The 19,064-nt window shown below is 37.4% G+C and overlaps 1 protein-coding gene and 1 long non-coding RNA gene across 2 annotated transcripts; both read left to right on the forward strand.

Moving 5' to 3' along the window:
- The first annotated feature begins 2,472 nt into the window (after positions 1–2,472).
- LOC135672363 (uncharacterized) lies at positions 2,473–3,375 on the forward strand. The gene is made up of 3 exons (XR_010512955.1): positions 2,473–2,605; positions 2,691–2,936; positions 3,034–3,375. It is a non-coding gene; the product is annotated as an uncharacterized LOC135672363 (long non-coding RNA).
- Positions 3,376–11,894: 8,519 nt separating this feature from the next.
- Positions 11,895–14,344, forward strand: LOC135672032 (monoterpene synthase 8, chloroplastic-like). The gene is made up of 6 exons (XM_065180486.1): positions 11,895–12,101; positions 12,175–12,445; positions 12,691–13,381; positions 13,471–13,609; positions 13,695–13,940; positions 14,039–14,344. Exons 2-6 carry the CDS (start codon positions 12,199–12,201, stop codon positions 14,342–14,344), a joined length of 1,629 nt encoding a protein of 542 aa, XP_065036558.1. The 5' UTR covers positions 11,895–12,101; positions 12,175–12,198.
- Positions 14,345–19,064: the final 4,720 nt, after the last annotated feature.

A 19,064-nucleotide genomic window follows, 5' to 3' on the forward strand; every position in this document is an offset into this window, starting at 1 on the left:
GATAATATGTTATTTTAATATCATATCTTTTTTCAAGCAACCGACCTAAGCTTAAAATATTATTTTTTTATATCAAGAACATAATAAACATCTAAATGCATACTTGCTTTTCATTACTAAGTTCAAGAAAAATATTACCTTTGTCACTTACCAATTTTTTGTGATCAATTATCAAATATACCACGAGCGTACAGGCACACACTATTATCATAATTATTAATTTGAAAAAAATGAAGTACAATAGCACAGCTTCACATATTGATGATCATACAAGTGGCCTCTCCTTATCATTTTCTGAATGCGAGATTAATAATAGATTGTAGTACAATAGAGTAAGACAGGTGGACGTTCTTATCTGTTATCCTTTACTATTGCCAGATGTGATCCTTCACCTATTGATTCTTGTAACATTTTCTGATGTCATGTATAGTGTGATGTAGGTTATAGGATGAAGAGATCCACTCATCTGTGTAACTAGTGTTTCAGTTCCTTGAGTAGTAAACGTACAGCAAATCGGAACGCTAAAGGATCGAGGCCATGGGCTTGTCCTAATGGTGTCGAATTTAATCAAATCAACTCTTGAATTAACTATTTTTTAAAGTGGCTTCTTCCACTATGATGCCAGAGATATTTTTGGACACTTGGAAGTACATTTGGTTGGAACACGATGATGTGGAGCTTTTGTGGATATACATGAGGCTGGCTGTACCTACGTGGCCGATTAACATTCTGCTAATGAATCTCGTTTTAGGGAGGTCGAGAGGCACGAGAGCCTCGTTACTGAATCCATCCTGTTTTCACCGCCTCTGGCACTATAAATCCAACGCCAACACCGCCATTACAAAGCCCATCAGATTCTCCGATCTTCTACTGAGTGTTGTCCACCGAGCCAAATAGCTTTCTGCTCTTCTGCACCGTCCTTCTGCTGCAGCTTGATCGGTGCCTATCCGCGGACTGCCCCCTCGAAGTCTTCACCCCGTCGATGCCTCCTACTGCCAATCCGGTGTGCTGCGCAGACTCCTCCTCCTAGGCGATCGGCTGATTACCAGCCGAACTCGTGGAGTGACGAATACATACAATCGCTAAGAACTGACACCAAGGTCGGCGTGCATGCAATATGTAAGGTTGAGTTTTATCTATAGTTCAAATTGGTTACTGACTATCTTTCATTAGGTGGAGGAGGATAACGCAAGAAGGATGGGCAAACTGACAGAGGACGTGAAACAGCTGATCTACAGGAAGAAGGGAATTGAGGACCAACTTCAACTGATCGATCACCTGCGGCAGCTTGGGGCGGCGTATCACTTTAAGGAGGATATTAAGGATGCTTTATGGACTATATACGATTCCATGGAAGAGGTGAGCATGTTGCTGAAGGATAATCTTCATGCCACGGCTCTTATGTTCAGGCTTCTCAGAGAACATGGGTTTGCTGTTTCTGAAGGTGATTAAGCTACATATCCATCCTGCTTTACTCCTTTCTTGCGACTGATACAACATTGTCGCTGATGTACCTCATATATTGCTAGAACAATTACTTTCATGAAACTGAGACAACTAGAGATATGTCCAATTAGTCATAAAACTATGCCACGTTAATAGCCTAACATACTATTGGAATTTTGTGTTTAGTCTGTTCTATCATGTTGTCACAATCTAACATGCACAAATTATGTGGATGGACTGAAGGTGTATTCAACCGACTTATAGATGAGAAGGGCAACTTGAAAGCCAGCCTTCGCCACCAGACTGAAGGATTGGTGAGCTTGTACGAGGCTTCCCATCTTGCAAAGGAAGGAGAGCACGTGCTGGAAGAAGCTATAAACTTCACAACTAAACAGCTCAAGAGCCTCATGGAGGGATCACTTGAGCCTCATCTCAGGGAGCACGTAACCCATGCCTTGGAGCTTCCATTGAACTGGAGGATGCCGAGGTTACAGACCAGGTGGTTCATAGAAGCATGCCAAAGGGAAGCTAACATAAACCCTGTCCTACTTGAATTGGCTAAGTTGGACTTCAACAGAGTTCAGAGCATACAGCAGAGGGAACTCAGAGAAGTGTCGAGGTATTTTGAGCTTGCTTTACTTGAATCATGTCCTGTACATTCTGCCGTCGTTTATGAACCAGCAAACTTCAGCACAAACTTCTGGCTATCGATCAGTTGGTGGAGCAATCTTGGCCTGGCGCAGAGGCTTCCATTTTCGAGGGACAGGTTGATGGAGAGCTATTTCTGGACGGTTGGCTGGGCTTTCGAGCCACAGTTTGCAAGATACAGGGAGGCGCAGACAAAGGCAATCTGCCTGATAACAATAATAGATGATGTGTATGATGTTTACGGCACCATCGATGAGCTCGAACTTTTCACGGATGCCGTCGATAGGTAAAGAACTCCTCCACGTGATGCATGGAGATGTTATTTCAACAATCTTTGATTCGTGATAACATCTACTCGGATGGATGTTGCAGATGGGATGTTAATGCAATGGACAAATTGCCAGAGTATATGAAGATATGTTTTCTAGCCCTCTTCAACACTACAAATGACACCGCGTACAATGTTACGAAAGAGAAGGGTCTGGATATAATTCCACACCTAAAAAAAGCAGTAACATATCGATCCCATCCCCCCTCTTTTGTGTATCATCGATCATTCAGTTCCACTTTATAAACAGTGCTACCCTTGGATTTAGTGGGCAGATCTATGCAAGGCAAGCATGGTGGAAGCAAGGTGGTACCACCAAGGCTACACACCCAATCTTGAAGAGTACTTGGAGAACGCACTGGTATCGATAGCGGGTCCCCTGGCATTGACTCTTGCTTATTGCACCAGTGACGATGTAACTCGAGAGGCCTTGGACGGTTTCCAAAGCTGTCCTGAGATTGCAAGATGGTCATCAATGATCTTTCGACTTTGTGATGATTGGGGTACTTCCAAGGTATTTGAACTGCACCATACTTTTCATTCCTTCATCGAATCAACACAATAAAGAGTTTACACAGTTTCTCCTCTCGGCACTGGTTGTTCTTGTGCAGGACGAGCTTCGAAGAGGCGATGTGCCCAAATCTATAGAGTGTCACATGCATGAGAACGGTGTTTCGGAGGACGCGGCTCGTGAGCATATCAGGCAATTGATTAGAGGGAATTGGAGAGCAATAAACGGAGATCGAAGTTTCACTTCGTGTTTTGAGGAAAACCTAAAAATGATAGCCATCAATATTCCTCGAATGGCCCATTGCATGTACCAATATGGAGATGGATATGGCAAACCCGATGGAGTGATCGAGGATCGCATCAGGTCTTTGTTGATTGAACCTAAACTTATGTAACAATGTAATTAAGGATAATATCGTGAAGCTTTAAGGCTCCTCGTGATTTGTCCAAGTCTTTGATCAAGTTTCTTTAGGTGTGATCACTCTTTTTATTCTGTAAAAGGTATTGATGGTGTAATTTTCGTTTGTTCGTTGTGATAATTAATCTGCATCATCATTTTAAAAGTAGAAAACTTTCTTTATTAAACATTAAAGGAAAAAAAAGCCTATAGTATATTTTATTTTATGCTACTCATTGAGATTGAATTTTTAATTTCTCTCAACTTTACTACGGACAGGGCACCTAAAAAGGCTGATTTAATGGATCATCTATCTACAATCACATGACATGATCTAATGAAGAATAAAATGATATATTATTAGACAAATTCCTAGAAAAAACATATAAGTTTCATAATTTTTCTCAAAGCACCTCTAATAACGTGTAAAGATAATTTTAATCTTATTATTTTGAAAAAATTTTATTATAGCTCTGGCCATGCCTCCACCTATGCCAATCTTGCTGGCACCTATACCTTATAAGTGGGCCCCCCCCTCCGCATAGTGCATGGCCACACCAACTGTCCGCCCCCCTCCCCATTGTCTTTGTTAGTCACGAGGGTGAGCTACCTTCGCTTCCTTGCCTATGATTGCCGATGGGGTGGGGTCACGAGCATAGCGTGTCAACAAAGAAGGGGCATGAGGAGGCTACGCAACCTTCGTCAGACCCCTTGGACCCTTGATGGTGTAATTTCTCTCAATTTTACTGTGGACAAACACCTAAAAAGGTTGATTTAATGAATCAACCGTCTACAATCATGTGGCATGGCCTAATTAAGAATAAAATAATATATTATTAGATAAATTCTTAGAAAAAATATATAAGTTTCATAATTTCTCTCAAAGCACCTCTAATAACGTGAAAAGATATTTTTACTCTTATTATTTGAAAAAAAAATTATTATAGCCCTAGCCATGCCTCCACCTATGCTAACCCTACTAGCGCCTATGCCCTATTAGTGGCCCCCCTCCATATCGTGCATGGCCATACCAACTGTTTGCCCACCTTTATTGTCATCGTTAGTCACGAGGGTAAGCTACCCTCACTTCTTTGCCTGTGGTTGACGACGGGAAGGGGCCACGAGCATAACACATCAGTAAAGAAGAGGCATGAGGAGGCTACGCAACTTGCATCAAACCCCTTGGACCCTCGACCCTCACCATCATTGTTGGTTGTGGAGGTGCCATGCAAAGTTGCTTGCGCCCTTGCTTGCGTGAGGGTGGCAAGGGTTGCTATGTTACTAGTCCAACGAGATGTGGTGGGAGCCACTATGCCTCCATCACTAGATTGACCTGATAGAGGGGGCAACCGGTGGGGTGATGATGCGACAAGGGATTCGATGGAGGGTGGTGGTCAACCAGGGCAAGGTAGTCATTAAAAAAAAAAGGATGCTCCATGGTTTTTTTTTTCAAACTTGGGGTACTATTTGAGAAATTATGAAACTTAGGGTTTTTTCGAAAATTCGCCCTATATTATTTCCAAAACCATTTTATGAAGGTAGATTAATAAAAGATTGTAATACAATAGCGTAAGCTTCACATGTTGGTGATCGTACAGGTGGACTTTCTTTATCTTTTATCCTTTCATATTGTCAGATTTGATCCTTAAACTAATAATTTTGTAACATTTTCCGATGTCATGTATAATGTGATGTTGGTTGGTCTTTCCTTTCTATATGTCAATTGGTTATAGGATGGAGAGATTCACTTGATAATATTAATTTTTTTCGTGAGATTTTATCACAAAACTGACTATAAATTTAAAATCATTATGTATGCCCATAAGCTTTTATCGTGAAATATAAAATAACTTGTGGTATCCGTAGATTCGCTTAACTCTGTCATTTGTGTTTCCATTCCTTGGAAGACGAAGGACGTCGGTGCTTAAAGTACAGCCCACAATGCCGACAATTCTTACGATCTCAAGTTGGCTAATACGAGACTCCAAGACAAATGCCACGTTAATTCGTACCATCTGACGGATTGCAGTTGGTAGTACATCATGTGGTATCTGATAGACATAGTCACAATCTTCAATTCGGCCAATGTGATGCTCGAGAGAAATGCGATGGTAATTGGTATGACGTGATGGATGACAGTTGGTAGTACGTCATGTCGTATGCGATAAATATAGATGTTCATGTTTAGACTGCCACATGCAATGCCCACTTTGTGGTTGGAAACAAAAGCTTTCCACATGCACGATATAACTGTGTGAAGTGAGACACTACTAACGTGGCATAAACGTTCCCCATGCACTAACGGGATGGGTCGTTTTTGCATTTGTGTGTCTTATGTTATTTTTTCGACCCAATTGATTCCGTCAAATTGGTCCCCAAACAATATAAATTAAATTTAGTTGTAAAATATAAATTCAGTTGTATCTAACTGAACCAAATTGTTGTCACTTATTAATCCGAATGTGAGAGTTGCGGCTGAATTGTTGACACGGGCCAAGTTGATCAAATCAACTCCACGATTGAACTACTTTGAGTGACATCACTTGCCGCACTTGTAAATGGCCGGTGTTAACGATCAGAGGAAAGGAGCAGATAGAAACAAAATTGAAGAAAGCTGGGCATTTATACGACATGCCAACTCATCGAGCATCGTATTGAACATAATTGTTGCTCTAGTTATATATGAACTTATCTCCATTTTATATATATATATATATATATATATATAATCGCAAAACATGCTATCAGTTTAAAATCTTTATCGATGTCCATAAGTTATTGGTGAAATATAAAATGACTTATGGTATTTGTAGATTCACTCATCTCCGTCACTTTGTTTCCATTCCTTCGAAGATAAAAGACTTGAGGGGTTCCAGCTGAGAGGTGCTGCACTTATTTACTCTCTTAATGTACAGCCCACAATACCGACAATTCTTTAGTCACAATTCTCAATTCGGTCAATTTGGATAAATCCAATGGATGCCAGATGGTCGTACTGTCATGTTATATATATATATATATATATATATATATATATATATATATATATATATATATATATATATATATATATACTGGCACGCAATGTACACGTGACAAAAGCTTTCAACATGCACGATATAAACGTTCTCCCGTCAAATTGGACCCCAAACAATTTAAAATAATTTTAGCTGTAACATATAAAATTCAATGTTTATAACTGAACCAAATTGTTGTCACTTATCAATCCGAACGTGAGAGTTGCAGCCGAATTCTAATCACTTCCGAACGCACTAATAATGATTACAAATTCCTTTTTATTCAACTTCGGTTCATGCCTCTGAAGATTATTTGGAACTATAACTCAAAATCAAGACTAAATGACTGAACTAAACGTCCAGGCATGGGCTTGTCCCGATGATGTCGAAGTTGATTAAATCAACTCCTCCAGTTAATTACTTCTTCAAGTGACATCATTGCCGTCATTGCAAATGGCCGGTGACAACGTTGAGAAAAGCGGAGAAGAGGAAAGAAGATAAAAGTAGGTGAAGAAGCATTCACGCGGCATGCCTGCCGACTCATCGAGCATAATATTGGACATAATTATTGTTTAAATTATGAACTTGTCGAGATTATATATATATATATATATATATATATATATATATATATATATATATATATATATATATATATATATATATATATTCTTTTCTGTTTTGTTACTTTTTCTTCGTTTACTAAGTTTCTACATTTGTTTGGAACACGTTGATGTGGAGGTGGCGTAGATATGGCTGGCCGCACAGCAGTCTGCTTGTGAATCTCGTTTTGTGAAGGTCGAACTGTACGAGAACCTCGTTACTCAATTCTCTTCTCACTTACTCCAGCGTTAATAAATCCATCCATCTCCAACACGAACATCGCAACAAACCAATCAGATTCTCCATCTTCTATCGAGTGTTGTCTGATGGGGATATAAAGCAAAATAATCTTTGTATATGAACAAATACTAGTAGGTCATGATATGCAGTAAAATTAAATAAAATCACAATCAAATAGAACACAAAGATATATGTGGAAAACCCCTTCAATATGAAGGGTAAAAATCGCGGGGCAAACTAGAGATAATCTACTATGAGAATAATGAATATACAAATCTCAATCTCTTGTCCTAAACTCTAGCAACAATCACAAAAGAACAACTGGGATACAAGGATCACGTCACTATCCACGATATCTAAAACCTCCCCAAGTAATCACAGCAAGAGTCTACTGTAGATTTGATCTAACCTGAGATGAGAACACTGCTAGATGATTGAGAATAGTCTTTTTGCATTGTCTTTATTTTCTTCCATTTTTTTCTTTTATTTTTTTGCCTTTTTCTTCTCCTCTTTGCTGCAGCGAAGATCACCACGTTGCTGCCCTTTTCTGCCAAAAAATGCAGCCACCTTCGTCTAAAAACGTAGCCACCACACCCCCTTATATTGATCTAGGGTTAGGTTAAGAGGGGGTGCTGTCCCATGACTCCTCAATGTGAAGCCATGCCGACCAGCTGTCGGCATATCTCTTATCTTTCTTTTGATAAAGTTACTGTCAACATGTCTGCTCCGTTGTCATCTATGTGAATTTTCTGAAGCTGCAACTGCTTCTCTTCAAATACATTTTGAATCCAGTGGTATCTGACATATATATGCTTTGACTTGGAATAAAACATTAGGTTCTTACACAAATGGATGACACTTTGGCTGTCACAATGTACCATATAATTTTTCTATTTCAGCTCCAATTCTTGTAAGAATTCTTTCATCTATAACATTTTTTTTCATACCTCTGTAGGGTTAGGTTAAGAGAGGGTGTGGGCTGTGGGTTGATAAAGTCCACATGGGCTGAATATGGGCTGTCAGCCCAACATTGTCCACTGAGCCAAATGACTTTCGCTCCGACCTCCTCCTGCAAATTGATCGGTGTCCACCGGTGGACCGCGCCCTCTAATGCTTCACCCCGTCCGTGCCTCCGACCACATATCCGGTGTGCTGCGCAGACTCCTCATCGGCGATCGGCTAATTACCAGCCAAGCTCATGGAGTGACGAATACATCCAATCACTAAGAAATGACGAATACCACCGACCACATATCGTATTATGTTTCTGTTCATTTCTATCACAACAAGATGGACTTTACCTAGGTTGAGAATGGACCAGCTATTAAATCTTGGATGGAAATTTCTTTTTCCTATTTCTTTGGGTAATCTATTATTGACAACTTCTTCCCAACTTGTTTCACTATAAATAACTAACGATATTCTAGATTCATAACCTCTTTCAAACAAGAGAAATAAACATCAATTTATTTATGGATATCTATAATATGTTTCCCATGGTAACTAGGTTCATGAATCATGGTCAACAAATAATGCCGCAAGGTATATTGGTCAAAGTTTCATAATTACCTTATCCCACATAAACCATTTACCTATAACTATTCAATATGCTTACGAGAAATCAATTACGTCATAACGTTTCGGTGGTCGAATTCACTTTGAATTTGATAAATATATTGCTTGCGAAGTATGTGTTCGTGTATGCCTAATAGATCTATCTATTGTTGATTGGAGATTGGAAAGAGATGTGAAAAAGAAACAATTGCTTAATTATAGTATTGATTTCGGGGTCTGTATATTTTGTGATAACTGTGTTGAGTATTGTGCAACAAACTGTTTATCCATGACTGAAGAATATGAGCTTTCTACTTATGATCGTCACGAATTGAATTATAATCAAATTGCTTTAAGTCGGTTACCTCATCACAAATTGAATTATAATCAAATTACTTTAACCGGAGATTACACAATTCAAACAGTTATGAATTCGACTCAAATCAAAATAGATAAAGATAAACCCTTTGATTCAAGAACGATTACCGACTACTATTTTGGTTGGTCAAATTGCTTTGAGTCGGTTACCAATGTCAGTAATTGGATATTTTGTTTTGTTATAAAAGATCAAAACTTTTTTATTTTGGTTCGTCAGTAATTATAAATAATAATTAAATAATAATTGGTCAGTAACTACAAATAATAATTAGTAACTATAGATAGGTGAGAATCACTTTTTGATTTAAACTGATAATATATTTCTCACGGGAATTTCGAAATATACAATTTCAACTACTTTTTTTATTCTTTTTCTTTTGGATAAAATGTAAGTAGGATTGGCCCAATAAAATAATTATATCTATATATATAATTAATAATTATATCTATATATATAATTAATATAATATTAAATTAATCCATATTAAGATTTAATTCAATTAGGAACATATCATATATAATAAAAAATGGGGTAACCCTTTTCCTTTCCTGGACCATTTAGTAACGTCATGATTTGACTTATCTTCTTCTCCATAGATTATGAAAAGAGAATTGTTGCACATAAACCTCCTCTTGAAGATATCCATTGAGAAATGCTAACTTGGCATAAATTTGAAAGACTTACAATCATTTGAGTAGCTAAAGAGATATTACTATCTCTATTCGAGCTACTGGTGCAAGTATCTCTTCCTAATCGATTCTAAATTATTGCTTATATCCTTTTGCCACCATTCAACTTTTATGTTTCTCTACCTCTCCTTGTGTCTCTCGAGAAGTGTAGAAAGTCATCAAGTATTGTTAGTGGCATGCATCTCTTCATTCATAACATTTCTTCAATTTTCTTCATTATAAGCTTTTTCAAAGGTAAAATAAAATAACTTATTATTATTAGTATCAATTCTTCGGGTTACATCATATATCTTTTGAATCGTCTTATAATTTGACTACTTGAATCATGTGTTATGGGTTGTATTGTCACTTGTATATCTCTTGACATTATAACTTTCTTAGTGATAGAATTATATAATTTGACATTCTAACTCTATAATTCTCATCATAACCTAATAAAATATATTTATGATATTTGTCCACAAGTTTTATCCTTCTTTCTTCTGATACTCTAGCATAAGCAACACATCTGAAGATTCTTAGGCGGTCAACTCTTGGCTTCTACAAACTCTATGCCTCTTCAAGTCTAAAATTATCAATTTTTTTATCAGAAACTTATTTAATAGATAAACTATAAAAATAACAATATCTTCCCAAAATTATTTAGGAGTCTTTCTTTATTTAAACATACTTCTAATCATATTAAGAATACTCCTTTTCTTTCTATAATAACTTTCAAATTCATTTGATATGTATTCACTTCCTCTATCTATTCTTAACTATTTTAGCTTATATCCACTTTCTATCTCAACCAAGTTCTTAAGCTCTTTTGAATGTATTAAACACTTCTATCTTCTCTGTTAACAAATAAACCCATGTTTTACCCTATAATCATTTATGAAGGTATGAAAATAGGTTGGATGCACAATCTTTAGCAAACTTATTGCCATGTTATTCTTCTCCAAAAGTTTCAAATTCAAGGTATCAAAATTAAGTGCTCATATGTAAGATGTCATAGTATAGAATCATCCACAATACTAGTATTTAAATAATTTATTTTATTATATCCAATTGTAGAAGCAACATCATATTCTTAGTCATTTTCACATGAGTGATTAAAGCCTTGTTCTTATCATGAATAGATAATATGTTATTTTAATATCATATCTTTTTTCAAGCAACTAACCTAAGTTTAAAATATTATTTTTTATATCAAGAACATAATAAACATCTAAATGCATACTTGCTTTTCATTACTAAGATCAAGAAAAATATTACCTTTGTCTCTTACCAATTTTTTGTGATCAATTATCAAATATACCATGTTATCCATTTGACATGAGATTAAATCGAGATAAAATAATAGTAAGTCAAGTTTCGTTCACATCCAAACTTACCATCCCATACGTTTCAGAGCGCACAAGCACACACTATTATCATAATTATTAATTCGAAAAAAATGAAGTACAATAGCACAGGCTTCACATATTGGTGATCATACAAGTGGCCTCTCCTTATCATTTTCTGAATGCGAGATTAATAATAGATTGTAGTACAATAGCGTAAGCTTCATATGTTGGTGATCATACTGGTGGACGTTCTTATCTGTTATCCTTTACTATTGTCAGATGTGATCCTTCAACTAATGATTCTTGTAACATTTTCTGATGTCATGTATAGTGTGATGTTGGTTATAGGATGGAGAGATCCACTCATAGGATGGAGAGATCCACTCGTCAGTGTAACTAGTGTTTCAGTTCCTTCTGGATGGACTTGAGTACTTTAACTTACAGCACACACCAATAAGTTACTTGAGTAGTTAACGTACAGCAAATCGGAACGCTAAAGTGGCTTCTTCCACAATGATGCCAGAGATATTTTTTGACACTTGGAATTACATTTAGTTGGAACACGATGATGTGGAGCTTTTGTGGATATACATGAGGCTGGCTGTACGTACGTGGCCGATTAACATTCTGCTTGTGAATCTCGTTTTAGGGAGGTCGAGAGGCACGAGAGCCTCGTTGCTGAATCCATCCTGTTTTCACCGCCTCTGGCACTATAAATCCCACGCCAACACCGCCACTACAAAGCCCATCAAATGGCTTTCTGCTCTTCTGCTCCGTCCTTCTACTGTAGCTTGATCGGTGCCTATCCGCGGACTGCCTCCTCGAAGTCTTCACCCCGTCGATGCCTCCTACTGCCAATCCGGTGTACTGTGCAGACTCCTCCTCCTCCTCGGCGATCGGCTGATTACCAGCCGAGCTCGTGGAGTGACGAATACATACAATCGCTAAGAACTGACACCAAGGTCGGCGTGCATGCAATACGTAAGGTTGAATTTTATCTATAGTTCAAACTGGTTACCGACTATCTTTCATTAGGTGGAGGACGATAACGCAAGAAGGATGGGCAAACTGACAGAGGACGTGAAACAGCTGATCTACATGAAGAAGGGAATTGAGGAGCAGCTTCAACTGATCGATCACTTGCAGCAGCTTGGGGTGGCGTATCACTTTAGGGAGGATACTAAGGATGCTTTATGGACTATATACGGTTCCATGGAAGAGATGAGCATGTTGCTGAAGGATAATCTTCATGCCACGGCTCTTATGTTCAGGCTTCTCAGAGAACATGGGTTTGCTGTTTCTGAAGGTGATTAAGCTACATATCCATCCTGCTTTACTCCTTCCTTGGCGACTGATACAACATTGTCGCTGATGTACCTCATATATTTCTAGAACAATTACTTTCATAAAACTGAGACAACTAGAAATATGTCCAATTAGTCATAAATCATGCCAAGTTAATAGCCTAACATAAAAATGGAATTTTGTGTTTATTCTGTTCTATCATGGTGTCACAATCCAACATGCACAAATTATGTGGATGGACTGAAGGTGTATTCAACCGATTTATGGATGAGAAGGGCAACTTGAAAGCCAGCTTTCGCCACCAGACTGAAGGATTGGTGAGCTTGTACGAGGCTTCCCATCTTGCAAAGGAAGGAGAGCACGTGCTGGAAGAAGCTAACAACTTCACAACTAAACAGCTCAAGAGCCTCATGGAGGGATCCCTTGAGCCTCATCTCAGGGAGCACGTAACCCATGCCTTGGAGCTTCCATTGAACTGGAGGATGCCGAGGTTACAGACCAGGTGGTTCATAGAAGAATGCCAAAGGGAAGCTAACATAAACACTGTCCTACTTGAATTGGCTAAGTTGGACTTCAACATGGTTCAGAGCATACAGCAGAGGGAACTCAGAGAAGTGTCGAGGTATTTTGAGCTTGCTTTACTTGAATCATGTCCTGTACATTCTGCCGTCGTTTATGAACCAGCAAACTTCAGCACAAACTTATGGCTATCGATCAGTTGGTGGAGCAATCTTGGCCTGGCGCAAAGGCTTCCATTTTCCAGGGACAGGTTGATGGAGAACTATTTCTGGACGGTTGGATGGGCTTTTGAGCCACAGTTTGCAAGAATTAGGGAGGCGCAGACAAAAGCGAACTGCCTGATAACAACAATAGATGATGTGTATGATGTTTACGGCACCATCGATGAGCTCGAGCTTTTCACGGATGCCGTCGATAGGTAAACAACTCCTCCACGTCATGCATGTAGGAGGTGTTATTTCAAGAATCTTTGATTCCTGATAACATCTACTCTGATGGATGTTGCAGATGGGATGTTAATACAATGGACAAATTGCCAGAGTACATGAAGATATGTTTTCTAGCCCTCTTCAACACTACAAATGACACCGCATACAATGTTATGAAAGAGAAGGGTCTGGATATAATTCCACACCTAAAAAAAGCAGTAACATATCGATCCCATCCCCCCTCTTTTGTGTATCGTCAATCATGCAGTTCCACTTTATAAACAGTGCTACCCTTGGATTCAGTGGGCAGATCTATGCAAGGCATACATGGTGGAAGCAAGGTGGTACCACCAAGGCTACACACCCAATCTTAAAGAGTACTTGGGGAACGCACTAGTATCGATATCGAGTCCCCTAATACTGACTCTTGCTTATTGCACCAGTGACGATTTAACTCAGGAGGCCTTGGATGATTTCCAATGCTGCCCTGAGATTGCAAGATGGGCATCCATGGTTTTTCGACTTTGTGATGATTTGGGTACTTCCACGGTATGAGAATTGCTCCATACTTAATCATTCATTCATGGAATGAACATAATAAAAAGTTCACACAGTTTTTCCTCTCTGCATCGATCGTTTTTGTGCAGGACGAGCTTGAAAGAGGCGATGTATCCAAATCTATCCAGTGCTACATGCATGAGACCAGTGTATCGGAGGATGTGGCTCGTGGGCATATCAGGGGATTAATTAAGGGGAATTGGAGATCAATAAACGGAAATCGAAGTTTCACGTCGCCTTTTGAGGAAAACCTGAAAATGATGGCCACCAATATTGCTCGAATGGCCCAATGCATATACCAATATGGAGATGGATATGGGAAACCTGATGAAGTGATCGAGGATCGCATAAGGTCTTTGTTGATTGAACCTATACTTATGGAACAATATAATTAATGATAACATCATGAAGCTATAAGTCTCCTCGTGATTTGTCCAAGTCTTTGATAAGTTTCTTTAGGTGTGATCACTCTTTTTATTCTGTAAAAGGTATTGATGGTGTAATTTTCATTTGTTCGCTGTGATAATTGATCTGTATCATCGTTTTAAAAGTAGAAAACTTTCTTTATTAAACATTAAAGGAAAAAAAGCCTATAGTATATTTTACTTTATGCTACTCATTGAGATTGAATTTTTAATTTCTCTCAACTTTATAGTTGATAAGCACATGAAATGGCTGATTTAATGGATCAACTATCTAAGATCACGAAGCATGGCTTAATTAAGAACAAAACATTATACTACTAGGTGAATTTTTTGAAAAAATTTTAAAGTTTCATAATTTCTGGCTGAGCACCGCTAAGCACCTGAAAAGATATTTTGTACTCAGTTAATTTGAAGAATTCTTGCCCTAGCCCTAGCTACACCTCTCGCTCTGCTAGCCTTGGCCAAGCCTTTGCCGAGTTAATGGCCACCCTCTACCTTGCATGTTGCTAGCTGCTCGTCAGCCCTTCCTCGCCCTATTACCCTCACTATCATCATTGGTCACAAGGGAGAGCCACCCCCTCCTCCTAACTTGCTCGTGGTCAATGACAAGGAGAGGGCACGAGGAAATTACATCAATGAAGAAAGTGTATAATGAGGTTGTGCAGCCTTTGTCATGATGGGAATATAAAGAGGAATAACCTTTGTATATGAATAAATATTAGAAGATCATAATACGTAGCGGAATTAAATAGAAACACAATCAAATAGAACACCAAGATATACGTGGAAAACCCCTTCAATGTAAAGGGTAAAAACCACGGGACAAACTAGAGATAATCCACTATGAGAATAATGAATATACAAATATCAATCTCTTGCCCTAAACCCTAGCAACAATCACAAGAGAATAACTGGGATACAAAGATCACGTCACTGTCCACAATATCTAAAATCTCCCCAAGTAATCACAGCAAAAGTCTACTGTAGATTCGATCTAACTTGAGATGAGAATACTACTAGATGATTGAGAACAGTCTCTCTGCATTGTCCTTGTCTTCTTCTCTTTCTTTCTTTTGTTTTTCTGCCTTGTTTTTCTCCTTTTCTTTGGAATCCCGTGACTATGTCCTTCTCCCACGTTGCTATCTTATTTATGCCTTTTTCTACCTCTAAAACGCAGCCACCACACCCCCCCTAATGTTAATTAGAGTTAGGTTAAGAGGGGGTGAGCTGTGGGCTGCCCAAGCCTACTATGGGCTAAATCTGTGGGCTGCCAATCCAACAATCTCCCCCTTCAGCCCATAAGAGAGGCTGTCCCATGACTCCTCAATGTGAAGCCATGTCGACCAGTTGTCGGCATATCTCCTACCTTTCTTTTAGTAAGGTCTTCATTCCATTTGGTAGCAACACCAAATCATAAGTGTAGTTCTTCTGAAGAGCATTCATCTCTTCCTGCATAGCAACTAACAACTTCTCTTTCTGCTCACTTTCAACTATTTCCTGGTAACTCTCTGATTCACCTGCATCAGTAAGCATCACATACTCATATATAGAGTATCTTCTGGAAGGTTGGCGTTGTCTAGAAGATATTCTCAACTAAGGTTCTGTTGGAACTTGCTCTCCTACTTCTTCTTGCTCAACATGTCCTGTAGGTAAATCAACATCAGGCTCTACACTATCTTCCTGCACATCTCCCCCATCACCATGATATATTGGAGGAGTAACTGGGTCACAATATGCTAATCCTTCTATAGGAGCCTTGGTCGATGTCTTCTTCTTCAAATCTTCAAAGATTTGATCCTTAAATAAGACTACATATCTGCTTTTGAACACCTTTTACTTTTCTGGATCCTAAAGCATGTAATCAAAATGATTATGTGAGTAGATAAGAAAAATACAGTCTTTAGTCTTACCATCCAGCTTGGACCTCTCATTGTTTGGAATATGTGCAAATGCACGACAACCAAATACTCTCAAATACATATAGGAAATATCTTTTCCTAACCATACATGCTCTGCAATATCACCTTCTAGGGTTGTACATTGTGATAAATTGATCACATCAACTACAGTCCTCAAAGCCTTATCCCAAAACCTTTTGGGTAGCTTGGCCTATGAAAGAATACATTTGATCTTTTTCATGATGGTACAGTTCATCCTCTCTGCAATTGCATTATGTTGAGGTGTACTAGGAACTGTCATCTCATATTGGATCCCATGTGACCTGCAATAGTCGTTAAACAATCCTGTATACTCACCACCATTATCTGATCTTATGCATTTCAATTTTCTTTATGTTTCCCTTTCAACCCTAGCATGAAACTCTTTGAAGATATTAATCGTGCGATATTCATTCTTGGTTTTCATATCATCCAATTATTTCCATTCAAACTAATCGTGCGAGAAACATTACTAGCCTCCATGTTCAAATACAAAAATTAAATCACCAAAACCCCGCTCTGATACTAGTTGATGGAGATATAAAGAGGAATAACTTTTGTATATGAACAAATACTAGAAGACCATAATACGCAACGGAATTAAATGGAAGCACAATCAAACAGAACACCAAGATATACGTGGAAAACCCCTTCAATGTGAAGGGTAAAAATCACGGGGTAAACTAGAGATAAACCACCATAAGAATAATGAATATATAAATCTCAATCTCTTGTCCTAAACCCTAGCAACAATCACAAGAGAATAACTGGGATACAAGAATCACATCACTGTCCACAATATCTAAAACCTTCCCAAGTAATAACAGCAAGAGTCTACTGTAGATTTATTCTAACATGAGATGAGAACACTGCTAGATGATTGAGAATAGTCTATCTGCGTTGTCCTTGTCTTCTTCCCTTTCTTTCTTTTATTTTTCTGCCTTATTCTTCTCATTTTCTTTGGAATCCCGTGGCTATGTCCTTCTCTCACGTTGCTGCCCTATTTATACCTTTTTCTGCCTCTAAAACATAGTCACCATACCCCTCTAATATTAATTAGGGTTAGGTCAAGAAGGGGTAAGCCGTGGGCTACCCAAGCCCACTATGGGCTGAATCTGTGGGCTGCCAGCCCAACATGTCGGACCCCCAACCTTCACTATCATTGTTGGTCATGGAGGTGTTATGTAACGTCTTCTACACCTTTTCTTATGTGAAAATGGCAAGAGTTGTTCCATTGCTAGTCCAGTCGAATGTGACGATGGTTAATGTACTTTGTCAGGATGGGGAAAATCGATGAGATAATAGTATTGTTAGGATTTGGAAGGAGAGTGATGGTCGATAAGAGCAGGATGATTATTTTGAAAAAAATGAGCATTCTACAACAAATTTTCAAACTTAGGTTGCTATTTAAAATTTTTTGAAATTTAGAAGTTTTTTTTGGGAATTTACCCTATATTATTTCCAAAACTACTAACATATGCTAATTTAGAAACAATAAATAAGCAAAAACATGAATGTTTTATCATTTTGTCGAACATAAACTTCTGCATTTAAATGACATAATTAAAACTTGTTTATTAGAATGTGATGGTTCGAGCTTTGCACGTAACAATAATCGTGGCATAGGTTACATTCTTAAACACCATGATAGATCTACGCTTGCAGGATGTTCAATTTCTCTTGCATCCTCTTCATTACAAATTGAATGTTGTGCCTTAAAGGACTACTCATAGTCCTGTAGAAAGGAATGTAACGTCTAATCGTCTGCTTAAATTGTCAATAAGTCACATCATTAATCACCAAACATGAACTATTTCTATAGTCCCGTCATACTACTCACTGTGACATCAATTATCTCGTCGGTTCTTTGTCCTCCATTCGATGGTTCTGTATTCTTCAGAGACCTAATCAAAGGAAAATTTTTAGTTAATTTTACTCGATCAAGGCTCATTTATCAATCTAGGAGATCGGATTTTCTAGATGATTTTTATAGAAACTGTACAGCCCACAATACCGACAGGTGCTGCACTTATTTACTCTCTTAATGTACAGCCCACAATACCGACAATTCTTTAGTCTCAATTCTCAATTTGGTCAATTTGGATAAATCCAAATGGATGCCAGATGGTAGTAGTGTCATGTCGTATATATATATATTTATTTATAAAAATATATATATATATACATATATATATATATATACATATATATATATACATATATATATATATATATATATATATACATACATATATATATATATATATACATACATATATATATATATATATATATATATATATACATATATGTATACATATATATATATATACATATATATATATATACATATATATATATATACATATATATATATATACATATATATATATATACATATATATATACATATATATATATATATACATATATATATATATATACATATATATATATATACATATATATATATATACATATATATATATATACATACATATATATATACATACATATATATATATATACATACATATATATATATATACATATATATATATATATACATATATATATATATACATATATATATAAATATATACATATATATATATATATATATATATATATATATACTACCACACGCAATGTCCACGTGACAAAAGCTTTCAACATGCGCGATACAAACGTTCTCCCGTCAAATTGGACCCCAAACAATTTAAAATAATTTTAGCTGTAACATATAAAATTCA

Source organism: Musa acuminata, chromosome BXJ1-4 (genome assembly GCF_036884655.1).
Source record: "Musa acuminata AAA Group cultivar baxijiao chromosome BXJ1-4, Cavendish_Baxijiao_AAA, whole genome shotgun sequence".
NCBI lineage: Eukaryota > Viridiplantae > Streptophyta > Magnoliopsida > Zingiberales > Musaceae > Musa > Musa acuminata.